The sequence below is a fragment of the Dermacentor variabilis genome, chromosome 1, assembly GCF_050947875.1.
Source record: "Dermacentor variabilis isolate Ectoservices chromosome 1, ASM5094787v1, whole genome shotgun sequence".
Taxonomy (NCBI): domain Eukaryota; kingdom Metazoa; phylum Arthropoda; class Arachnida; order Ixodida; family Ixodidae; genus Dermacentor; species Dermacentor variabilis.
Window position 1 is genome coordinate 142,395,521 of NC_134568.1, and position 25,913 is coordinate 142,421,433.

The 25,913-nt window shown below is 43.2% G+C and overlaps 1 protein-coding gene across 1 annotated transcript in view; it reads right to left on the minus strand.

Annotated features, from left to right (window-relative positions):
• Window positions 1-728: 728 nt before the first annotated feature.
• The window catches only part of LOC142585667 (outer mitochondrial transmembrane helix translocase-like), a 73,897-nt gene continuing 48,712 nt past the window's right edge, over window positions 729-25,913 (minus strand). The window contains exons 6-9 of the mRNA XM_075696604.1: window positions 19,241-19,480; window positions 18,011-18,061; window positions 7,454-7,590; window positions 729-2,736 (exon numbers count right to left, since the gene is read on the minus strand). Coding sequence (XP_075552719.1) covers window positions 2,532-2,736; window positions 7,454-7,590; window positions 18,011-18,061; window positions 19,241-19,480 — 633 coding nt within the window. The 3' untranslated portion in view covers window positions 729-2,531. The remainder of the gene's footprint in view (window positions 2,737-7,453; window positions 7,591-18,010; window positions 18,062-19,240; window positions 19,481-25,913) is intronic.

Genomic DNA, 25,913 nt, shown 5'->3' on the forward strand with positions numbered 1-25,913 from the left:
GTGCAAGACATTACAATAGATTACTATAGGCACATAATTAAATGCTTCAGTTGCATCCATCACTTTTCAACAAGCTGGCATCCACACTTCATAATTTGTCCAATTTCATCGTGCGATGGAGTTGTACAATTTAGCAGCCATTCAATACCGGTCTGCAATTACCTATGCTATGCATATTGGTTTGTTCATTGGTGGTAATTTTTTGTCTGTTGTAACAACCCATCACTCCAGCTGTGAAAGTGAGAAATGCGTGTATAATATAACATGTGTACAGAAATTATTCATGGTTCCAAATTAAAGTGGACTATTGCATGATCTCGCGGAATTCAAAGGATGTGTGGTACATATCAGTTCTGCACCTGTGTGTAAGCATATTATACCTTAAAAAATATTCCCCCACCTGCCAACAAACCTTAAAATTAGGAAAAATCCCACGGACACAACACCAAAAGGAGGGAGGGTGAATAGCAAAAATTTTCTTTGAGTTTGCTCAGAGCACACACATCTTGTTGAATAGAAATACACAGTATTAATGATGATTTTTCTTAGGCCAGCACACAAGCAGCAGACAACGTGGAATAGTACAAATTGAAAAGCAACACACTGTTTATTAGATCACAGTGACTTTGTTGTTGCTGATTTTGCCTGCTTCAAGAACTTGTCCGAATAAACTTGCTCCAAGAAGGTACCCCTTTGATATTGTTTCATGATCGGAAAACTTTCAAAGGTATGGTCAGAGAACAAGCGAGAATTTATTTTTTGCAAAACTTGATGAAACAGTTGTAAACTTTCTTGGAAAATTAGAAGAGTTGACAGGTTTGTATTCCCCTATGTTGTGTACCAGGCCACTTGGTGCATTAATAAAGTGCTGCAAAAGCACTGCACAGATGTGATAATTACATTTTAAGAGAGCACAAGCCATCCAAGGAAGGCCAAATCCGCTAATACAACTGGCAGAAAATGTGTGGTGATTGAGGCAAGACATGTTTCCTGTTCCCAGCACACCTGCTTCCAAGACGGCCAAATCAAAATTTAACTTTTGCCATTACTAAAACAACTTTCCATTTATATGCGCTAAAATTTCCCGATGTGTTGTATGATGGTTTCATTAACACACTAGTATTACTATGTGTGGGCTGAGAACGGCCTGCAGAATTTGTAACCAATTAATAAAACAAAGGAAATGCAAACTGGCAAGTTACAATCTTTATGACACACTAACAAAGAAAAGCTTACTAAACTGTCCATGCACTAATTTATTTAAACTTTCATAGACAGTTCAATCCTTATAAGCCGTTGTACTACATTTTAAAGCATACAAAAAAGACTTGAGTTAACAAGTTTATATTTGCTGAAAGACAAAACATACACAGCTCCTGCCACAATGAAAGTGAATGCTATCACACGCACATAGGTATTTATATTTATACATATTTATACAGCTGAGCATGTGTATGCATAACTGCTGCTAGCTGCAGCAAATACGTTCTACCCAAGACTGACAAGCATAACAGAATCTGCTTACTGTAGGAAATAAACTACCATATATTTGAAACATTCTAAGGCTAAACCCCATGAGCGCGATTTTGTGTGCGAAAGCGTCAAGCGACGGCTTCGAGCGACGGATCAGGCCGTCGTTAGAACAGATCGCTCGGTCCTGCAAATCTAGAATTCGTCGCTCGTCGCCCGGAAGTGCTATGAGCGACTAGCCAATAGTAAGCAGCCAGAACGGGATTTACATTAGTGACGTACTACCGGTGTGCACACATTTGCGCTTCTCAGTATACAAACAGAACGAGCAAACTACCAAATTTTGATAGGTAAACAAAATAAACCTATTGCAACACCTTCAGAAATACTTTATGTTGCTTTGTACAGCTGAACAAATCAACTTAAATAATTATAGCAAGTGCCACGCCAGGTTTGGCGCCAACTCGATCCCCTAATACTGGCAACACTGGAGAGCTGTCGCTCGCTTGGAATTTGACGTCTGGGCGACAAGCGAACGCGACAGCCATCTCCATTGCGTCGCTTGTCGCTGTCGCTCAAAAAATTGCTTGCATGGGGTTTATACTTTAAATAGCACAAAACAAATTTTACTTTGAACATCAGTTCACAGTCCTGTCAGACAGCACCTTGCTGGCAAGAACATTTGAGTGCAAGTAAATGTCATAAAACCTCAGCACTTGATGAACCCAAATGTCATTCAGTATAACCTCCCGAATGCAAATTACAATTAGTAAGCATGAGGCACTCACCTGCCAGCTAAAATCTCAGCATTTACTGCCTTCATTCTTGCAAACAATGATTCATTTTCTTATGAGCAATGGGTTTCAATGGATGTAAGTGTGCAGCTGTTCAGCACAGAGGTGGTCTGACAACTGCTGTGACAGTGATTACTATTCAATTTCTTATATTGCTTAATAATACAAGAGCAGCTCACATTGTTCAGTCCACTCCTGGCGGGCCATTAATGTCATAAACACAAATGTAACAACACAGTCCTCAGGATTTAGATGACTGCATAAGGCCTAGTCCAATTCTAATGGGACACTGTGTCGCTGGTGGGCAAGCACTTTTGAGTTCTTCATTTTGGCCAAAGCGTTGGTGAAGTCTTCCATGCAGATAGGCCGTAATGCATCATGAAACGTTTCATCATCATCTGAACCTTCTTTTGCACCAGACTGACGTGCATCATGGAATGTTTCTTCATCATCAGACACTTCTTTGTGTACCCTGAGTTGGAGATTAGAAAAATATTACAAGGATTAGAAAAAAGTAAGCCTGTCTTAAGAATCACTGTATAAGTAGCACAACAATTTTAGAGGCCTGGTAGCATGGCACTTACAGTTCAATGCTAATAAGGCACAGTACTGGTACTAAAATGAGTTGCAAGACTATGTGGCATCATCTAAGTAGTTCAGTAAGTGCAAATTACATTACAGTAACTAGCATCGTGAAACAAGAAATGATAACTAATTAAGTTATTGGCCTTTAATGTATTGCAATTTGGTGCCTCATCGGTTAGATGGCTTCACTTCTACTACACATACAAAGGAAATTAATAATCTTGTACAGTTGAACATTGACATGACAAGCTTTATAATTTCCTTACCTTAGTTAAACTGAAAGCAATTTATTTCCTTCCACAATTTAGCAAAGCAGTGTTGTACTGCAGTTCTGATTTAACAAAATCTACGTGCATTGCATGCGTGTGCTTGAAGTTTTTGTGACAAGCAAATGAAAAAAGAACATCACCTCATGCAAAATTCATAATATGCACACGTCCTTTCATGTTAAAGGGCCCCTGAAACGGCTCCGACAAATTTTGTAGACGCGCAGGGTACAGCTTAAGTAGAACATTCGCACCACAATTTAAGTGAAGTGTTACGTATTAATGGAGCTACAAGCGATTAGAAGTTACCCTCCTCCCTAGCCATGCTTTTCCTCCTCAACTCGTTCGCCGAGCGAGCAGGGCTAAGCTCCGCCTTCACTGGTTCAGCGTCACGATGCAACGTCACATCGTCCACTTCCGATTGTTTTGGAGCCCGCCCCCGCCGGCGCGAGACCTCTCCGTTAGCCGCTTGGCCGTCGACCCCAAGCGAGAGCTATCGAAGCAGCATGCGTTGCGAGCATTCTGTCGTAGCGCCGAACGTGTTTGGTATTCCGGTAACCACAGGCAAGCTGGTCATTTCGGCAAATGACTGGAGGCATAAACTCAAGCTGATGAAGGAACTTTAGCGTAGACGTACGTGAGTGGCCTGACCGGTATGCACGGTCCACACACTTGTTGGCGCAGCGCTTAACCAGCCAAACAAAGCGCTAATGTTTCTCTAACCAAGTGTAAAACATTTTAAACATTTATAAAAACAACATGTTGATGATTACACTCCAGCGAAAAATACACACCAGCAGCAAAGAAGAATACAGTTCGTTGCTGCTACTGTGTATGGTTGAGCTTTGTGCCACCAGGTGGCTGCACTATGCAGACCATTCACATTTGCCCTTCTGCTCATCTCACGGCTCATCCCGTTACTGCACAGTTAAACGGCCAGACTCTGTCCCCTTGCGCTTGCGTTTGCCCTAATACCGGACTCGCGAAACGCTATTGCGTTAGTAATCTTCCGGTGTAAAGTGACGGCCACAAATGCGCAAATCCTGGCGCCGATCGGATAGCGGCAGTCCGATGCGCAGCAGCCAGTTCGCTCGTACGCTGCCTTGCAGAGGGACACGATGTCGCAGCTTGACATATTGCCAATCGCTACGTTTGCAATCCACAAGGCAACAAAGTCGAATCATAGTGCTCGCGAAAACACTGAGATCGACTCTGACCGCGGAGCTCTCGTCAAAATGGAGTATGTTGTAACACAAGCAGACGACACTTGCTGTGTGCCGGAAGTGCTTAAGTGTACTGAAAAATTATTCTTGTGCATTCTCTTTATGTTACTTTCTTTACATAAAAACAAATTAACTAACATTCCAACTATTACGAAGATCATTTGTTTACTATAAAGTTGGAAAAATTATCGATCACGCGCCCTTGTCAGCCAATCGGATAGCTCGCCCCACTGACGTCGTATGGGTGATTTCGGTCATATGGGTAGGGGCGGCTTAAAATTCCGCTGAGCAGTGCGCTGCGATCGGCAGCGATGTGCATTTTTAAAACCTTATAATAAATTATACGCTTTACGCGTGGCACTTAGATGTGTCAATTAATGATCAGAAGGACCTACTCTAACGACTCAGTACGTTTGTAGAAAATCGTCAAAAGCGTTTCAGGGTCCCTTTAAGTGGAGAACATGAGTACAGTACTGCTGCATCATATGTCATGTGAATACAGAAACTATACTGGGCATATTTAAATTGTGCTAGTGTGCTTTCAAATGCGTCAGCAGTCAGTTCAAACAAGAAAACACCAACCAAAAGTGACTACGAGTGACTCTGTGACAACAAAAGATGAAATGCGTGTTTTCTTAGAGTTTACAAGACATGTCATTTTAACACAAACAAAGTTAAGGCAATCTCAGTCTCATGGAATCAATATGCTGTTGCAAACAAAAATTGTAGCTTTGCATTGGAGGCTGTAAACATGATGATACAAGTGTATCCACGGTGCTATTTTACAGTTGCAAGCACTAGGCGCAGTCCATGACAAGGCTTTTGATCCCGTAATTATTGATCCCCACCTCCCCCAAAATATTGTTGCGCTATAATGCACGGTCACCAAGACAACCATTTGCATTGGAAACCATCCTAGGATTTTGTCTGAATGCCTTTTTCATGAGGCGGAAACAGTTCGCCACCTCTATCCACAACATGGCAGCAACATCAAGATACTGACCCTATCACACCGCAAAAGCACAAACTGTTCAGAAACATTTAATAAAGGGAAAGTCAGACATCTGCCCATTCGTAGCAATTGCTACATGTTGCCACTCCCCAGCCAGAGACCTCCTCATGCCTGACCCACATGCTGCGATTGCCGTGTGCTGACTTAGACACAAATGCAGTCCTGCAGTCCCCTCCAACTGACTTAATTCTCCATCTTCACTTGTCTCTTCACTCAGATTATTTCCATTCTCCACACTCTCAAGGCATGGTTGAAGTCGCCACCTCTGGCAAGACATAAACCATGCCTCTTTCTTTTTCGTCTCGCTGGTTGTATGATGACAATGAATTAATGCAGCCTCGGCGAACGCCCCATAGAGACAATGCATTAAAAGACTGGATCACAAGACAAGATGTTACACACGTCTCATCTCATACGCCGACCCACACGAAACTGCAAACCCTATGGTGGACACGCGAGAAGCGCCGCCAACTTCCAGCAGCTCTCTTGCGGCACCGTCCCCACCCCCACTGCTAAAGTGGGTAAAAATGCCCCTTCCCATTTGAAAAGTTCTGACTCGTTTCCAGGCTCACTGCTAGACTTTTAAGGCGAACAGCTTTCTTTGGCTCTTTCAGCCGTGTTGATGGTTGGTCGGGTGAGGGAAGGCAAGAAAAAGAAAATGCACAGAGGGAAAGGGTGTGGTCTCTCGGGCAACCGAGTTGCAAAGAAGGGCACATGGAGAGGGGAACTGTCACATGTGAGCTCTCGCGCAACTGTAAGGGGGGGCCTTGTCGCTCGCTAGCTCACTCATTCATTGTGGGAAGGTGAGGAAAAGGGTGCATGCTCTTGGACAAGCGAGTTGTGGGAGCGGGTGTGGAGCTCTTGCTCAACTGGGTTGTGGGGAGTGGCAGGAAGGAGGAGGAGAGTGGGCTGTTGCGGGAAGAAGCAGAGGGAAAGGGCACGTAATCTCGCGCAACTCAGTTGCGGAGATCGCCAGGTTGAAGGGAGAGGGTGGAGACTCACTCACTTGTTCGGTTGATCGGCAATCATCATCAATGGTTCGTGCACTATTTTTCCTTCCCTCTTGTTTTCTGCCCTCCCAATTTCCCTTCCTCCTCATCGCATCGCTGAACTGCTGCCTTTCTTTGTTTCTTCATTGCTCTCTCCTTGCGCTTCCCACCTCTCAACGTTTCCGCAGTGCCTGCTCCCGGCAACAGACACATTGGCATACAATGCCAACAGCATTTTAGGCACTACACCAAGCCCGCTATCTTTGCAGTACTAAGAGCACTGTTGGCCACAGAATACCAATGCATCCAGCGCCAAGTCTTGCGAAGGTAGAACTACAATTTAATTGAAGCCCCTCGCAAACTCAGTTGCGCAACATTGTGTATTATAGAAATCTCTTGTTGGCCAGATTTTATATGACGCCTGGATTATATGTTTCCGCATGGTCCCTTGAAAGAGATATAATCAGGGTTTTACTGTACAAGGTCTGTCCGAAAAGTATGAGAACTTTTTCTAGCCACAGCCACGCTGGAAAAAGGACACATGTGCCAACCTGTTCCCCCCCTCTCCCCCTCATCTTGCATGCACTTGATTGCGTTACTGCAAGCTCGCACTCCTAGCACCCTCTGCCTCTTTTCCCTTGCTTGTTCAGGAAGACACAAAACAGCACTCATCAAGCCACCATTCTTCTCGGCTCACCTTAGCATGCATTCACTTGCACCCAAAGCACAAGGCATGCGGAGGCACGATAGGATCTTGTAGCAATTGGACTTTATACAGAACATGACATTGCTTCACTTTGGCGGTCACCCTAGGTCGCAGGGCGGCATGCGATTTAAGAGGTGTGTTTGCAAGCAGCCGCTTGTAATTCAACCATTTGACCATCTGCGTCTGCAGAAGTTTCCATTTACTGTCTCGGTGTTACTTTGCAGCGGCAGTGAAATCAAGTTCTATGGAAAACCTGTATAAACATACTTTATTATATTGAAGTTCACTATATCGAGCTTCAACCGTAGTGACATTTTACTTTGCGATTACACTGTTCAGCTAGTTGATCAGAGGCAAACACGGTGGTTCTATGCAGTACCAAACCGAGAAGCAATTCAGGTAACTTACCCTCCCTGATGCTTTTCAATTCGCAGGAGATCTCGAACCCGGTAAAGAGCGGCATTGCGACACAACTCCCTCAAGTCGCTACCTGAGAAGCCCTCAGTGAGGCGTGCAATCTTCATAATGTTCACATCCTTGCTCACCTGGAAAGGCAAAGCAACAATCTGAAATTGTCCTTGCTGAGGAGACCAAACCTGGGAAATAATTACAGGAGTATGAGGAAATTTTCTGTCTGTGTGACAAGACATTTACAGTTCACACAGAGTAGCTTGGCAAATCTAGTTTGAAGAAAAAAGAAAAACATTTACAGAAACTAATATCTGTCCCCCTAACAGCTGACCATTAATTCAGCAAATTTATGCATAAAATTTCAACTACAATAGACTTCCACTATTTCAACTCTGGTTAATTAAATTTTTCGGTTAATTTGATCGCAACCAAAAGTCCAGGCCTGTGCCCATGCATTCCTACAAGCCCGAACGTTTGTTATTTCAATCCTGAAATTGGCCTTTGCAGGATAATTCTAATTTGGCTGGTCAGCACACATGTGCCTGACCCCAATGGCGACCCGAGTGGCGGAAGCGGTGACTCCAATAGCGGAAGCGTCTGTCTTTTTGGCATTTAGGGTACAGTGAATGCATAGAACATGTTATCTCTCGTCAAATATGCCTATTTTTGGCGTGCCCCTGGAACGTTCTGAAGCAAAATTGGTAGTTCACAATGAATTATTACAATATTTGCCTGATTCTAACACATCATTTCTTCCCCGCGAAAATTTGTCCAATAACTGCTTACAGAACACAATTTGACACGAAACCAAAACTGCGTTCACGCCGTTTTCAACAGCCTACTGTCAGAGCCAGCCTAGCCACCATCATTGCCACCACAAGAAGGAAACGATGGATGGCGACAGAACTCACATAGCATGATGACGACATGCCACTTTCAGTCTGATTGTGAAAGCACATTCGAATGGTAAGCTATTTTACATGTTAAGCTAGTTGCAACAAGTCACATCGCATGTTCTTGGTGTTTTGAGAATTGCATGCATTATAGGACTATCTAGCAAAGTGGCTATTCTAGGCATAGGCTACCATTTCATTTGAGATTGTTGTGGAGTCACTTGATAAATGCAGAATATCAAATGCGCCATCTTACGAAAGATTATGTGTTCTTCACAGAGAGTGATAAAGTGCTAGGCTGAGAGTGATGACAATGGACATTAAGTAAATAAATTTCTATTCTGTGTAGGTCAAGTTTGCTGATTTCGCCATGTTCCTATTAGCACTGAGAACGACCTACAGGGGCGCTGCGAGTACGGCTCGCGTGACGTCAAGGCACAGACTAAAGTCTGTCTGCTGCAGTTCGGGTGGTGTCTGGGCGCCTTTTGCAGTGTTCCCATTTGTTTACTCTCGTTCCCTGTGCTTGTATACTTATGACGGTCGTCTCAAATATATTTTTATGACGTCTTCGTTAGCAAAAATTTATTCAAAGAGCTTATTTTCTAGACAATATATTTCTCAAGGGTAACGCTACAGTGCCAGCCGAAGGAGCTCAGACCAGCCCATTGTGGGCTTTTCACACGTAGATCTACATTTTGCAGTGGTAGCTCAAATGAATAATAAAAGCATAAACATGAAAACATAGCACATAAGAATCCAGTTAGGATACCATACCTGCCTTGATGCAACAAGCATCTCACAAACGCTGGCTATCTATGACTTCTACAACATTTACCTTGATTTTAATCCACTAAAGCATGTTTGCTTATGATGAGTAGTTCATGGTATAATATCGAACTTTTGCACTTCACAGAAACACTAGGCAGTAACATGAGGACTTATCACTGCAGTTTAGATTATCAGGGTCGCTACCACGTTGACATTTTCAAACTCCCTGGGTTTTCCAGGTTTTCCCTGGGTGCCTTTGCAAAATTACCCGAGCGACACAGAACTTTGTTTTACATGAAGACCGGCTGACACCATGTCGCCTAATGCTCTCACTCTCTAGTAAGCATGTTAAAAATTAAAAAAAAAATGACTTAATCCACTTTGAATAGTAAGGAGTAGTGTTCATTTTATTTAAAATAGAAAATTGAAGGGAGGTGTTAGTAAAATGCACAGTGAATAAAATTTCTATGAAAAAAAAATGGTAAAGTCCATTGCAAATCAAGTCAAACATTTTCAAATACGAACAAAAGAGATCCATACAAAAGCAAATATTTTCGAAAATGAGCTATTTCTATCAACTGATAGCAAGCTCATTGGTATTAGGCCTGAACTTCGTCACAAGTGAGATGCTCTCAGTGGCTGGAAAGTCAACCTCAATTGTCATGACATACTCTCAGCCCACGCACAATGCCTCAGTGCTGAGTTTCACTGCTTTAAAGAGTTTATTTTGGTTTGTATTAGGGACTCCTGATCTCAGCGTTGGCCAACAATTTGCTTTTTCAGTTCAACCTCCTTCAAAGAAGCAGCAGCACAGTTCCTTTCTCAATCAATCCTCAATGCAATTTCTGAACCTTTCTGTTCTCATCCTCGTTCTGCCACGTGTTCACCCCACGGACCATTTGAAGAGTCAGTTGTGCAGTCAATATCCAATTTTTCAGACTCCCTAGGGGCTATGAAAACGTCCGAGAAAATGGGCAGTCCAAAAAAAAATAAATGCATGTCCTTTACTGCCCTTAAAGAGCCCCTCACTAGGTCTGGCCATGTTGAGCTGACAAGCGCAGAGCACACAATGCGCGCTAACAATCGTGTTTGCAAAGAATTACATCGCTATGCACCACGAAAAGGTCTGAAATTTCAATCCGAATGCCGTTTTCCCTTTCCCTCACGGTAAACACGCTGCAAGCTGGACGGTGATGTGCTGGTGTCCCTGCTCCTACGTGCTCGGGTCTGCAGTGTGATGTCGCTCATGGTGACATGGGACTTCGAGAATTATTCAAGGCAACACTTGTTATTTATGTGATCTGTTGCTTAAATTGATTAATTGAAGTTTATTGAAATAATAAAACACACAAACGGAATGCCTACGTGTTTTATGTTTTACTTCGCACCGAAGCAAGAGAGATGTACTTCCGCTTCGTCTGCTTGTTCCCATGGTCGTGCAGTCACGTGCGCTGGTACCGAAACTATGCCATTTTCTACCATGTTCCATTGCGTGATCATGCTCTGCGATCTGCTTGTTCTGCCTCAGTATTCGCGTAGCACTGAATTATACCACTAGTCATGTGTCCTTGTGCACAGCATGCAAAATTGTGTGCTGCGCGAAACCAGACAATCACAACAGCTCGTGCGCAATGCCCTCAGTAAAAATGCGCAATGCCACAAAAAAAGAACAGAAAAAAATGAGGAGAAAAAAAAAAAAGTAGGGGCCTGTGACGTATGCGTCACGCGATCCTTGAGGTTTGGTATGGAAGAACGCAAGGAAGGAATTTCGCTTGTGGAGGCTAGACGGGGCAAGTGGAGAGAGTGTCTCGCTATACAGTGGAGCTCGCCTCCTGAAATCATTGGTTCGCAGCACTAAAATATTTCTATCTCAGCTATTAATGAGCAATTTGAAAATTTTTTGTGGCAGAACATTCCCTATAGGACATGTAACAACTTTCAGCGTATAACCAAAACTTGCTATGGGGCCTGGTGAGGGGCCCTTTAAGGGCTCAAATCACCATAAGCACGTCCGTCTGAAGGCCTGCCAGTACACTTATTAGGCATATCGGTGCTCGTACGGTGACAGGAGGAGGCGGGTGCACGCGTGTATAATTAAGGAATGCGTATTGTGTCCCGTGACAATTGTCCCTTCCCATGCTTGCTAAGCTTCACTGCAATACTTCACATATGCTTCACCACTTAACATTCCTGTACTGAGGCGAAGCTGCCTTTCGGGACCCGGTATTATGGAATGCACTGTGCTTTCTAAGCTTCGAAGCCAATCGCGAGGATTACAGAGGCGGAGTTGGTGCCATTACTGACAGCGGTGCATTCTTTCAATGAAAAACATGGCATCAAACGGCAAGAAAGTAGCAAAGGTCGAAGCAGCTAGGCTTCGCGTTGCCGCGGTGGCTAAGGCTGCCAGTGGCTAAGGCTGCCAGCGGATCTGCATTCGAGAGTGCTGGTTCAAGGCGGAAAATAATCTAAACGGCGGTGTTGGCTTTGATTAATGCTGTTTCGGATCTGCTGTCGCGGCAATAAGTCCAGAAAATGGGACGGCGAAAGGTTCTTGCGTCCGAAATTTCAGACGTTTTTATACATGGACTCTATGGGGTACGTGGTGGTGCCGTGAACCCACCAGAATTATTGTGCATGTCCCAAAAATCGAAGGTCCAGAAAATCGGTCATTGACTGTACACTGGAAACTCCTCCAGCCAACGTCACGGCGTCAAAGAGAATTCGTTACTATTCCTCTCTTTTACTCGAGCCGCACTAGGACGATTTCGTTCCCTTTCAATAAAAATTAAAGCTAATTTTCCCTGATAGAAGCACAAATTCACCGAGTTTTCCCCGAGTATTTGCAGACTATTCAAAATCCCTGAGAATTCCCGGTTTTCCCGGTTGGTAGACACCCTCATTATACCAGCACTACTTGCTTCTTCAAGTGCTTCTTAAAATTAGGTCATCCTTCACCGCTTAATTAAGCGGTGGTAATTTGAAGTAATGCTAATTGTGGCTTACAGCTGTTTGCAGCATACGAAAAGGAATGTACCAATATTTATTTCCTTTTCCATGCTACACATTCAACTCACTTGAGCAATTATTGGTGCCTGTTGATTGAGAAATAGACATGACAAATCTTCTAGGCAAACTGACACAGGCTGCTCGGTTAAAATTTTTGAGTGAAATATGCCTTTTGGACTGTATGGCTGCAGCCAGAAAGAAGCCGAAGTCTTATTGATCAGTAGTTGGGACATATTGAAGATAACATTATTCCCTGGTGGAGGTAAAAAATAAAGTGAATTCATGTGAGACTTGTGGTGTCTTCCTTATGAGGTGGATATGCGAGGTTCTCTTTTATGTACTGACGAGGCAACTAGTTCTCAGTTTGTATAAGTAAACAACGCAGGATAGAGAGGCAGAAAGTGCTTAAATATTCATTTTCAAAGCAACCTAAGCTGTGCTGCAGTGCCTCGAAGTATACTTTAGGCATTGCAATTGGTGCTGTAAAAAACTGCATTGTGATTTCAATTTGAAGTTGTAGTGAACATATGGGTTTAACGAACAATGCACGCTTTGCCATAGTGTCGATAAAGACTACTGAGGGTCACTATGAAGGCCACTACGATACGATATAGATGGTGCCAAATGATTGGCTCTTGATCTCAATCATGAAACTTTTCTTTCAGGCGATTGCTGTTATGGTATTAGTGTAGCGTACGCATACTATATATGACGCGTTGTTGTGTTAATATCCATGAGCAATACGTTTTCTGGGTGCCTGTTTCAGAGAACAGTGAAAGTATAGCAGCAAACTTTTTCGTACAAAATGTGCACCTAACGCATTAATAAGGTGGCCATATTTGACTAAAACAACTCACCAGAGTAATAAGAATCATAATGAAAGCTTCGCTGGGCATTGTCCTAACACGAATTTATAATGCTGACACCATATACCAAGGTTTTTCTTCCACGTACAATGCAATTTCTCTCATAGCTAAGTACTAAGGGAATCTTAAGTGTTTAGCAGGACATCATACACAACATCACGTGTTGAAGTTGCAGGCATTCTTTTTACGAAAAATTTACGCACAGACATGGCACATATATGCCTTCTAAAACCAGTAGACCCCTTCAACGCTGCATAGCTTATGATATCCAAGCCACAAATAAGCTTGACTCAAGCTGTTTTGAAGAAACTGCAGTTCAGGTATGACAGCAGAAAGAAGCCAACATATCCTTCAATAAGTAGGGCTCGAGTCACCAATACCCCAAGCATGCACGATGGGAACGAGTGCATGCAGCAGCCAAGTGAGCTGGAGCAAGCGACGTCCTGACCGTGACAACACTTGTGAAAGGGCGCCACTCCAACTTCTTGCCGCTAATTCTTATTGGGAGAATCAGAAGCATGCTAGGTTTTTCTCCAATCTTGCTACTAAATAGGATGTGCGTTCAATTTTTTTACTTTGTTAAGGAGCTCTAATATCATTTCTTTGTTAGTTTTCTACTTTGAACCCATAAAAAGTGGGTGCACATTCCATTCAGGGCAAATACTGCAAAATGAATCAGCAGTGTGTGTCCGCATATTTCTGCTCATGTTTATTTCGGCCTGATAGATGGTTCGACCAATTTTGTAAGTCCCGTTAGGGTCAAATGAATGGAAGCCAACTGTATAAGCACATTACCGTATCTACTTAATTCTAATGCACACTTTCTATGCAAAAATTTTTTATAAAATGTTACATGTGGATTGAATGGAGTACAAAACCAAAACTGCAATATTGACTACCTGTCATCGTTTGCAATAGAAATTGCTGTAATCCAATACAAACGATACGGTAGCTGTGGCATGGATGGCCCCAAAGATGAGATGCTTAGGGCAGTTGATAGTGATAAGGAGGCCTCAAAGATGCCCGCGTTCCTCTGTGGCTCGTATGCAATAAATTTTCTTTTCAAAGTACGAACAAATCACGATTACTCTCTCTCACCATGAAAATCAGGTGGATAATCAAAGCCATTGGAAATTGAGTGTGCGTTACAATTGAAGTGGAGAAAGAATTGAGTAAATATAATGTTAGGAAATTATTGTGCTATTCTGCAGACTAGAAGCTTTTCTTCCAAAACTATAAATGGGCGATTCCACAAGAAATCGAACATGCATGTCCGCTTAATATTTTCATTGTCTGCTTTTCTTTTTAACTATGTTATATAGGGATATTCAAACTGCATGGAACTGACAATTTTATTCCGAAAAAGTGGTCCCACCACAAAAGAAAAAATAAATTGTACGTGGTGGCGCGGGTGTCCTGCTACTTCATGGCTGAATTCAATGCAAAGTAAAAAAGTTGTCGAAAACCTTTTCTGCTCATTGTAGTCTGCTTAAATTTAAATAATGTTAAATAACATTAAATAATTTAAATAAAAAAATATCTAAAAATTCCAAACACGGCTCAAATGAGAAAAGTTTCGTAACTTTGATGCTTCATTGCACATTTTCTATTTCACACAGAAACTTGAAAAGAGTGTCAAATATATAATGTTGCCTTTGCAACATTCCTGCAAACGAATTGGTTCCTACAAAACATACACAGTACAGTTATATAAGCAAGTTTTTTAAAAAAAAGCTCATATTCAAAAATAAAATAATAAAAAGCTTTTGGGTGAGCCAGGCCATACGGTACCATTTCAGAAAGCTGAAATGCAGAGGTAAAGGTCGAGCTAATACAGGAAGGTGTTATCTGTGAGCTATTAAGAAAACATGTGATCACGAGAAATGAAATAAACGACTTGGGAAATGACTCAGACAATTTTTTTCAGAAACGTCATTTGCGAACAGCGTGCGTCGCAGCATGCAGTGGTGCCAAAGAAGGTTCCAGTATCCATTGCATGTGGGGGACGAAGAGGGGACGCAGGCAGTGAAGGAGCACCTGTGACCCCCATAATGGTGCGCCTGTTGGTCATGGAACTGCTCAGTCACGGATTAGCAAGTCCTGCCTTTGGGCCATGTTCGTCATTTATAAATATTTATTTTTCTTTTGTAGACAGCATAAAAAACACACGAAACTTATTTATATTTATGAACATGCACAAAAGGTTTTCGCCACAATTTTTCTTAGTTTACATTGAATTCGGCTGTGAAGTCAAAAAATATAGCAGTAAGCAGTAGCAGGATGCCCACACTGCCACCTTTAAGGATTTCTTATGCAGTGCTGGGAACGCTTTCCAGAGAATAAAATTTTAATTTCCGTGCAGTTTAAATATTTCTACATAATACATATATATATAAACAGACCAAGTAAAAATATCAAGCGGACATGCATGTAAGTAGACCAATCGGTTTGCGATTTCACCATGCCATCTTGATAGCAGAGAGAGAGAGAGAGCCACTGACATTACTTGAAATGCAATTTTTTTATGCACCTTGATTTTTCGAAAGCCAAGAAAAGTGAAATACAGTATCTTTTTACAACAGTCTCGTGTTACTTTCTCATTAAAACATATCTCAAACATAAGCAGGCATAAGCAGGCTGCTGGAAAGTACACCTTCAACTTTGACTACCTTAAAACCATACAAATGAAAGCATGCAATGTTATTTATCATATTCCACACAACCTCATTAAGTCTAATGCAAGGGGATTACGATGAAATCTGTTCATTTAAACAGTAACAGTTTAGATTAGGAGACGTGCAGTGAGGCTATGAGGAACTAAAACTACCCAACTTACCATGAAATTAACCTTAACCCCTGAAGTGTTTTGGACCATCTGGCTAACTTAACCTTGGACAAGCTCAGCTCATAAACAGCAATAATCCCGTTTTCAAGGCGATTTGGGCAAACTCAGTAAGTCTATACTTAGTTTTTCTTTTACTACATTGGCAGCTGCAGCGGCAGCATTTGAAATCCACGGTTATTTCACTCTTTTTTATTTTACGACATAGATGTCAGCACTTTTTCAGTGTCTCAAAGGCCACATTTATTTAATCTCTGTAAACTCCTGGAGGGGCACGTTTATTAGTCTTTCTGTAATAGATAGCAGCACTTTGTCAGTGCTCAAGGATCATGTTTTTCAAATTGTGCACTTTTTGCAAACTTTGGAAGATTCGTAACAATGACGTCTGCCACTGACAGCTCACACGTGAGTCACGCGTGAAAAATAATCCCACTGTTTGACTCTGACAGTGAAAGTGGGAGCGAAAACGATGCACTAGAGTTTTGTTATTTGAGTGAAGAGGATGATGATGGTCTTCATCGCTTCTAGGACCTGGTACGAGCCCTTCCATGTTTCATGAAGTTCCACACAATCCGTGGCCTGCCTTATCAATACAAGAATGCACGAAAAGCTTTCTTCGGTGAAGAACCTTGCTCCTAAGAATCGTTGACTTTGAAACAGAGTAAACTAAAGCATTTTTCCTCATTTCTAACTGTACCATTTGTGGCAATGACAAATGCATATATATTGCACAGCGAAAAAGTAACATGAGGTTTTCCCACTTAAAACATGAAGCAAATTGGTTGAAGAAGCTTTAAAAGGGTTTTTGAAGAATTTTGAAAATAAGCCATAAAAAAGAAAAGGAAAATAAGGTCACTTTTGGTCAATATAAAATAAAACACTTAAGGGATTTACAGAGTTCATAGTGAAGGAAATTAGTTCATGCTACATCACTTTCACACCAATCAAGTTAACAGTTAAAATTTAATTAAATTCTTGTGTTTAATGTGCAACACCCTGATCTGGTCACAAGGCAACCAGGTAAATAGCGAGAGCTGTAGCCTACCGAGTCTGGTCACTGTTGCAACACTAGATGTAAAAAGTAGGACTTGATCATAAAGAAACACTGAGTAGCAACTGCCAGTTTTAAGCTCTGCCTAGGCAGCATGAAAACATGACTCTTTTCTGTTGCCTGCCACACCTTCCAGGCTCCATCATGTGTTGCCACGTGGCAAATAACACAGTCACAATTTGCACAGCCTCTGATCCCAACATCTGCCAGTCAAACTGTGCTATGCTTGCCAGCATGTAGCAAAAACAAGAGTTGTCATGTGTAGCTTTGTGTCCAATATTGGGACCATGCACACCACTTTGGATGCCATGTTGTGCGTGTGCATTCTCCAGTTTCTGCTGTTTGGCGGCATGCTATGGACTTCATCTAGTTGGTGTGTGAGGCAATAGAATGACAATGCACTTCAGCAGCGTAGACTGTTGGGCCAGTTGGTGCGTTATGTAGTGTCGGTGAGCGGAAATACGGGCAGGAAGAAACGGAGTGAACAGGACAGACACTCTGTCCTGGCCTGTCTGAGCGTCTGGCCTGTCCACTCCATTTCTTCCCATTTCTTCCCGCTCATATTTCCGTTCAATGACACTAGACAATGCACTTGGCGTGGAAGTTTCGAAAATTACGCAGCAGTAATCTAGAAGCACTCGTGCGTACAAAACATTTTCAAAAGAAAAAAATAACTTTTTGAAAAAAAAAAGAAAAGAGAGAGAGAGAAACATTTGTTCCCCCCTAATGATCCCAGTTCTGAATATACTACAACATGCACAGCTTACCTACCCTGCTAATCAATAAGCAACTACACAGGAACTAGATAACCACTCACACTGCTTCATACTATCTAACCGGTAACATAACAGTCAATCTTAAAGCATCAAATGTGCTTTTCAGTAAGCTTTAACCCCTGACCATGGGTGAGCTGGCCCCGTCTAGAACTTTCTGATAACACATGTCAAAGAAAAGCAGCACTAATCACAGATGTGGTAAACAATGCAAAGGACGTGCCCAACCTATTCCAGACTGATTTGGAGACGTGCAATATACAAAGTAAAGTCAGTTGTGGACCCTTTATTTTCATTCACAAAGCTGTGGACGAGATGAGCTGACCCACAACAGGGATTAAAATAAACTACTTACCCCTTCTGTCTCTAACACTAGCTTGATAATTCCAGCCCTTTGCTGCTGGTTCTGGAAAAAAAAAAAATGCTCAATGTTAACAGTTTGTGATAAGACTATACATATGTCAGCTTAACACCAAATAAGCAACTACTGTTTGACGGCATTATACAGGCTTACGAGCATTTACGCGGAACCTATGTCAAAAGTTACTATATTCCCTCATGGTAACCACACAGTATCCTCCCAGGGAAACTAAACTAAAACTACCTGTAGAAAAGCTATCATATTAAATTATTTACAGTGCTCTGAGGCTTGTCACAATTTTTTTCTAGGGTTTAGTGGTCTAGGACCTTCATTTAACAACAAAATAAGTTAACAGCACAAGATATCATGTCAGTACAAAGAGTTAAACAGCCGGAAAACACCGAATTTCACTGCGTGGAAAAGAGAAAGCACAGGTGAACTCCTATTTTTTTTCATAAAATATAAACACTTAAAAAAAAGAAAAGGAAAAAAAGAAAGAGAGAGAGAAAAATAAACTGCCTGATTTTGCCTCAAAATATACTCTGAAGAGACAGAACCCTACTTATAACTAAATTTTCAACAGAGAGAACCAACTGGCACCTAAGAGAACATTTTTTGCTTTATCTATAGTACTTAAAAGTGACAGAAAGAAAATGTATCAACAAGTGCCAAAATTGAAAATACTGTATATTAAAAGAGGCAAAGAAGAGTGTAGAATGTAATATTGCCCAATATAACAAGGCAACCTATTAACAAATTCACTAATTGCAATCTATCAACCTCACAATGGGTTTCAGTACACTGCCGCTGCTGCCAAGGATGCAGTTAAGTCCTTAGCAAGGTAATGGCAACTGTTGTTGGAAGTGCATAGATCACGGGAGATTTAGATGAGAAGACTATACAGAAAGTAATAGGGTTGAGGAGACGCACCTACATGAAATGCTTCTCCTCCCATAACAATCCATTCTCAAAATTCATAATGCAGTGAGCCACAGCATTCTGATCAAGGTCATCTTCAGTGCAAGTACAGTGGAATGTCCTCGAGAACTATAGCTATCATGGCTCCCGCAGGGCAGATGCACATGTGCTCCAAGCGTGGCAAGATTGGTCTACTGATAAAATTAATCGAAAGGAACCTAAGGGTGGGATGGCGTCCTGAGCTAAACTGTTCACTTTATGTATTCAAAGAATGTCAAGGAAAGCTCTGTTTTCTTTGTAACTCACAGGCAAACCAACATGAAACATAGCTGGCATGCGACGCAGGATGGCCTTGTCAACATCATGTGGACGGTTAGTGGCTCCCATTACCACCACTTGGCAGTCAGGGTCCGTGATGAGGCCGTCCCAGAGACACATGAACTGTGCCTTCATCATAGCTGTTGCCTCATGGTCTTGACTATCACGGGACCGCAGGAACGAGTCAATCTCATCAATAAAGATGATGCAAGGTTGGATCTTCACTGCCTGGAAGGAAAAAGCAGAACAGACATGTTGCCAGGAGGCCGGTGAGCACTGCAAAAACTAAACATGAAGGGTCACTGTCTACTTAAAACTGTTGCTGATGAGGGGGAAAAAAGAGCAAAACTTAAACAGGTGTTTAGCACAAGCAACTGAACAAATTCACAGTGTAAATATATATTTTAAATATTGCTATGTGACCCTCGAAGATGAAATCAATGGCCACCAGACTGAAGACGATGAGGAGCCTTTGCTCCCTATGTGCCGGAGATATAACATGGTATAGCAGACTTCTGTTAATTTGACTCCAGTTAATTCAATCCTGAGAGAAGGTCCCAGCCGATGCCCATGCATTTCTATGGGCATAAACTTTCATTTTTTCGTTCCTAAAATTGGCATTTGCCAGATAATTCGAACTTGGAGAGTCAGCATGCACACACCTGACCCCTATGGTGATGCCAAGAGCGACCCCTTTAGTGACAGTGTCTGTCATGGCCAAGCTTAGGCGACAGTGAATGCGTTGAACAAACCATCATCACCTGTCAAAAACCTATTTTCTACCAGCCCTAGAAAGAGTTTCAAGTAATTACTATAGCTCACAATGTATTATTGCTACATTTATCCGATTTTAACGTACATCTTTTTTGTTTCTAGGAAACTGGGTTGAAATTGCCTGCGTGGTGCAATCGAATACAAATGCAAAACCGGCTTCATAGCGTTTATACGCTTTACCGCATAACACTAATGTACTGCAGCGAAGCTGACATTAAAAATAAACTATGCATCGCAACTGACTTTAGGAAACTGGCTGCCATTGTGCAACACATATTTTCCTTACTAAAATATCAGATGCGCATTAGATTTCTATTTTGTTCAGGAGCTTTAATGCAATTCTTGCATTATTTCTCTACTTTGGACACATAGAAAGTAGGTGTGTTTGATCTGGGGGCGTGTTAGACTGGCAAATACTGCCAAATGAATTGGCGGTGTGTTTCGGCACTTTTTACGCATCTTGTTTAATTCAACCTGCTGGATAATTCAATCAATTTTGTCAGTCCCATCAGGGTTGAATTAATGGAAATTGACTATATTACCAGATGTCACAGCACTTCCAGATGAAGACACGTTGCCGCCAACTACGTCATCAAGTGGGACGTAGTAGTGAAACAACTGAATGCATCTTTTTCCGTGACTCAGCAGCTGCACATCGGTGACAAGCAGTGTTATGATGCCACCTTGCATCAACTGATACAGTGCCTGGAGTCCTCACCTGGGGACGTTTCTATTTGTATTTCGTATTTTCACATTGAAGAGCGCCACCTTATATAGGGTCAGTTCGATTGGCCTGCACTACTGTGAACTAGTTCATAGTGGGGCATGAGAATTCAGAAATTGTGCGGCTCAACTTCAGTGGTGCACGCTCAACAAAACACTCGAAAACAAACACCGAGGTGCCGACGCGGTGCAGGCCTTATGTTTTGCCCAGCTAATCCATGCCGCCCACCAAATTTCAGAGGTCCCGAATCATAGGTATGGTTGGTTTCTGACGTGGAAACAATACACCCCACGTTGCATAACACTGCAGACATGTGTAAGTGGGGTTTCACCAGTGCTTAAGCTCGTGTGCTGCTGTGCTGCTGCTTTGCACCTGTATGCTTACCAAGTAAGCACCATCAGTAGGAAGGATGCACAAAAATTGTGAACCTGCCCTGCACCTCTATTGTACCTTTTCAAACGAAGGGTGCGATTCAGATAATGCCATTGCTACACCGCTGAAACGAATCACAGAGTGCAGCTCCTTGAGAACTGGTTCAGGTGGTGCAGGCAAATCAAGCAGACCTATAGGCATAATCTGTGCCATGATGGCCCTGCCCTCCCCCTTGTTGTCCCTACACACCTGCATTCCACAGTACTACGTACGCTTCATGATGCCCCAACCATAGAGTTTCACACAATAATTACTAGAGGGAACTCTGGCACAGTATCTACGGGAGGTGCAATGAGAGCTGCTGTACCAGCATGGGAATTATGGGAAGTACATGGATTTGCCTAAATTTCGCCTTTTTTCGTTTCAAATGGCTTTGTGACTTTGTAAACTCGTCATTCTCAACATTGTACTGCGTAATAAATAAGTAAACATCATTAAAATTGTCCGACAGCAGGATTCGAACACAGGAACTCCAGCACACAAGCCTGATATTGAAACCATTAAGCCATGGACGCATGTATCGAGAAGCGAATGAAACACCCTTATGAATTTATCGCAGGCAGGCTAGTGCCTTGAGACGCTTGGTGCATTTCGATTTAGCCACCTGGACAAGCTCAATCGTTGCAATTAATAGCAATTGTGCATGTTCGCGGCGTCTTCTGCACTTCGAATAGCATAGATTGCGTTGAAATTTACGACAATAAGATTTATATAGCGTAATATACAAAGCCACATAAATGTTTGAATCCACAAGCATGAAGATCAGACAAATCCATGTACTTCCCATCATTCTCATGGTGGTACAACGACTGCAGCACCAGAGTTCTCTCTAGTAATTATTGTAGGAACACTATGGCCCCAACCACTGGACACCTTGATATTTCTTAAACATATGACTGTGTGCGTCTGGTGTTGCCTAGCTTGTTCTTTGTGGCGTTACTTTGGCACCCGCAAGTTCTGTCAATACTGAAAGAAGCTGTCTATGCTCCCTACCGGGCATCTTCAGCACATCGACATCCCAGCTGAGCCCTTCTTCCATGTTGGTTAGAACCTTCTCAATCCTTTTGCAACATTATCTTCTGGAAAGAAGTGAGCCACTGTCACTACTGATTACACAATGCTCTACATGATCAAAAGAATGCTTCCGACCAGTTGCTTCAGACGTTGTGGACTTTCTCTTTCATGACAATTTTAATACATGGTGTCCCATGACACTTAGTGACCGTCTGAGGCTGTAATATCCTTTCAAATGTCATCAACAAAACTCAGTGCTGCTGCTTTACCCAGCACAAGCTCACTGCACTTTACCATTCACAGACCAACGGACTCACCGAGCACTTGAACTGAACCCTGACTGACATGTTTTAAAGTATGTGTTGACTGACCAGTGTGACTGGCACCTTGCATTACCATATACAGTCAAACCTCAATATAACGAACATCGATTTAACAAAATTCACTTTGTAACAAACTATCTTCATTGCCCAATCTTAGTTGCATTAAAAACCATGTATATTTATTTTTCACAATTTAACGAAGTAACTTTGTGACACAGTTTCGATTTAACGAAGTTTTCGGCCATTGCAATCATGTACAGTCAACCGATTCTTTAACAGTACGGCATGAGCATGGACTGGCGGCTGGCCGGCTGGTCACCCCCTTCGAAGGGTGCAAAGCAACGACATCAGCAAGAGTAGCGCATGCGCACAAAGTTCACTCGAAGCACAAGTTTCATTTGCTAAGCTCTTCCCACAGGCATGACACCGCCCCTGTCGTGATTAACGCAGAGGAAGCTTGCACCACATTTGAAAGTAGATCAAAAAGTTGATAATTCCCTCTTGCGCTACCCTTTCTTGCCCCTGTGATACAGTTGCATTGCAGATTTGCACGGCTTGTTCATTATTTCTTGGTACATGTACACTAGAGCAGCACACGCTAAAAACGAAAAAAAATAAAGGACGCAAGCCTGGGGCACACGCTCCTGCTATCTCCAATAAGCCTAGAAGCTTGCACCGAATTAATCATGCCAGGGGCCGGGTTGTGCCGGTAGGAAGAGTCTAGCAGATGAAACTTGCGCTTCGGGTGAACTTGGTGCTCATGCGCTACTCTTGCTGACCTCGTCGCTTCGCGCCGTTAGAAGGCGCTGGCCAGTTTGACAGTCGACGCTCGTGCGGTACTGTTAAAGAATCGATTGACTGTACTTCAAGCCTGTATGGCTAGTAAATCCAGCAAAAACTATGTCGGCTGAGGCAAAAGTTATTTCAAGCGTCCTTCTGCATTGAAAGCGAGTGGCAAAACTGCTACCAAAGCATGCGGGCTAGGACGCAGTAGGCAGGAAACACTGCTGTGCCATTTGTCGCATTGGTAAATAACTTGGACAAACACGACAACTGATGATTCCTTCTGTTCAAAAGGGATGAGGAGGGAGTGAACTTACGGTAACATGATCAAGCACATGGAAACGCGTGCCTATCTGCCTTCTCCTCCTCACGCGCCGAATCGATCTTGTAAGTAATCTCTCCGTGGCAAACCGAAATGGATAGTGTCTCCATGCGCATTTGATTGTTTCCACACATCTAGTGTTGGTGGTCGTATAATCTCAAGTTTCAGAGACACAGTACGAAGTGCTCGCTCGTGTTGTGACTGAGTTCGTGGTCATCAAGTGAGATTAAATGTTTGCCTAAGCACGTGACACCAATAAATCTACAAACCTTACTTCATGCAGTCTCCTTGCGATTGCCATCAATGCTCCACCTTTCTAGTGAAACTGACTTTTCAATATCCGTATCTTTTTACATAATTGCTTTTAATTTATGGGTGCTGGCTGCAGGCACTAAGCATGGTCAGCTACGGCGTCCGAGATTTACAGCGCCGCGCGACACAACACACACAAATCTCGGATGCCCTGAGCTACGTCAATGCATTGCTCTTAGCGCGATCTGCACCGCACTGGCCCTCTTAACCATGCTACTATGGCCCGGCCTTCTTGCAATTTATTTATAAGTGCAAGATATCCACCTGGGAATTTGTGAAGTTGTTTTTAATGCTGAAACTGTGAAACCTCGAATTAACGAAATTCACGACTTCATGAAGTTTTTCACTGGAAGTGCAACTTCGTTATACAGTCGAACCCGGATATATCGAATTTGACGGGGATCAGAAAATAGTTCGATATAGTGAAAATTCGATATACAGATATAGGCTAAAAAAGCACTCGCGATCATAAAAAATTGTGGCTTACCAATTGGAACAGCCGCGAATCACATAGCATGTGCACACAATATGAAAGCGCTTTATTTCACGGAAAAAAATCACTAATTTTGGGCTGCTTTTTCCTCTGGGAAATGAAGTTTAAAACACTAGTCTCAATCTTCTTGAGACTGTCCAGGTGCGAGAGCCCAGTGCCTTCCATTTCGCCGCAACAGCGCCGAATCAGGCAAAACGCTGACGCCAGTTCAGTGGCTGTGCATGGACGCATTTCTTCGAAAACACACGTTGCCCTCGTCGTCGCTGGAATCGCCGTCTTGAACGCCAGCTATTCCGGCCACAATGTCCTCATCAGCGGGGTCGGCTACCGCTTGAACTTCGCTGTCAGCGTTAATGAAGTCACCAACAGTAACTTCGGACGGGATGGCGCCGGGAAAATTGGACAAGTCGCAGAACGCGTCCTCCAAGCACTCATCGTCATCTAAAGCTTCCGGACATTCATCTCCAGCCACTTCAAGGCCTGCCTTGCCGAAACAGTTGGCTAGTGTGGCCTGCTTCAGGTCGCCCCAAGCGCCGGTAATCATCTGGATCGCGCTGAGCAGGTCAATCTTGAGATCAGTTCCCATGCGGAGGTTTATGACGAGCTGTGAATAAGTCGCTTCCGATAGCCTACCTTGAATGCCTTTATGATACCCTGTTCGAGGGGCTGCAGTCTCGCTGTGGTGTTCGGCGGGAGAAACTTCAATTCGATGTGCTGCAGCTTGCAAGTCGTTTGATAGGCCGAACAGTTGTCTGGGCCGAACAGTTAACACACCACATGCAAATAGCCATACAGGCCCGACTTGCCCAACTCAGCGTCCCAAGCCTGCAGCCATTCAACAAAAAGTTGACGTATCATCCAGGCCTTCCTATTACAACCGTAGCGGACGGGAAGCTGTTTACAGTTCTTGAAGCAGCGCGGTGACTTGCTCTTCCCGATCACGAATGGCCTGTTACGTTTCGCCTACAACGCGCGGTATAGCCGGCGCGGATGCAACGGACGCCGGGGCTTCGTTCAAAGCGGCGGACATTTTGGCCCGTTCAGCGCCGCCGATACGCCTCCCCGCTAAGCACGTCCAGGCATGTTTCAATGCCACGTGTCTTCAAGTGTGTGCGTGTGTGTGTGTGCATGTTGGTGCCCACGCTTGTCAAAGCGCGGCAGCCGGGGAGAGGAGCTCCCCCAACTGTGAAGCGAGGAGGTCGGACCGGCGCCGGCCCGGCGGATGCGTCACCTACTCGTCTCAACGTGCCCGAGCGGCGCATCACGTGTGCCTCTGACGAGGCGTTCCTTCTTCCCCTCAACTTCGAGAGTATAAGAGCAGCTGCTCCCGGACGCCGAGAGAGGCTCCGATTTCTTCTGTCGAGTAACGTGCTCTCCCGTCTCTCCACTTCGGTCGACCTGACCGCCCGCTCTTTTGCGATGCTAGAATAAACAAGTTGTTCTGTTAGCAGTCGACTCATGCTTTGCTCGGACCTTCGGATGCT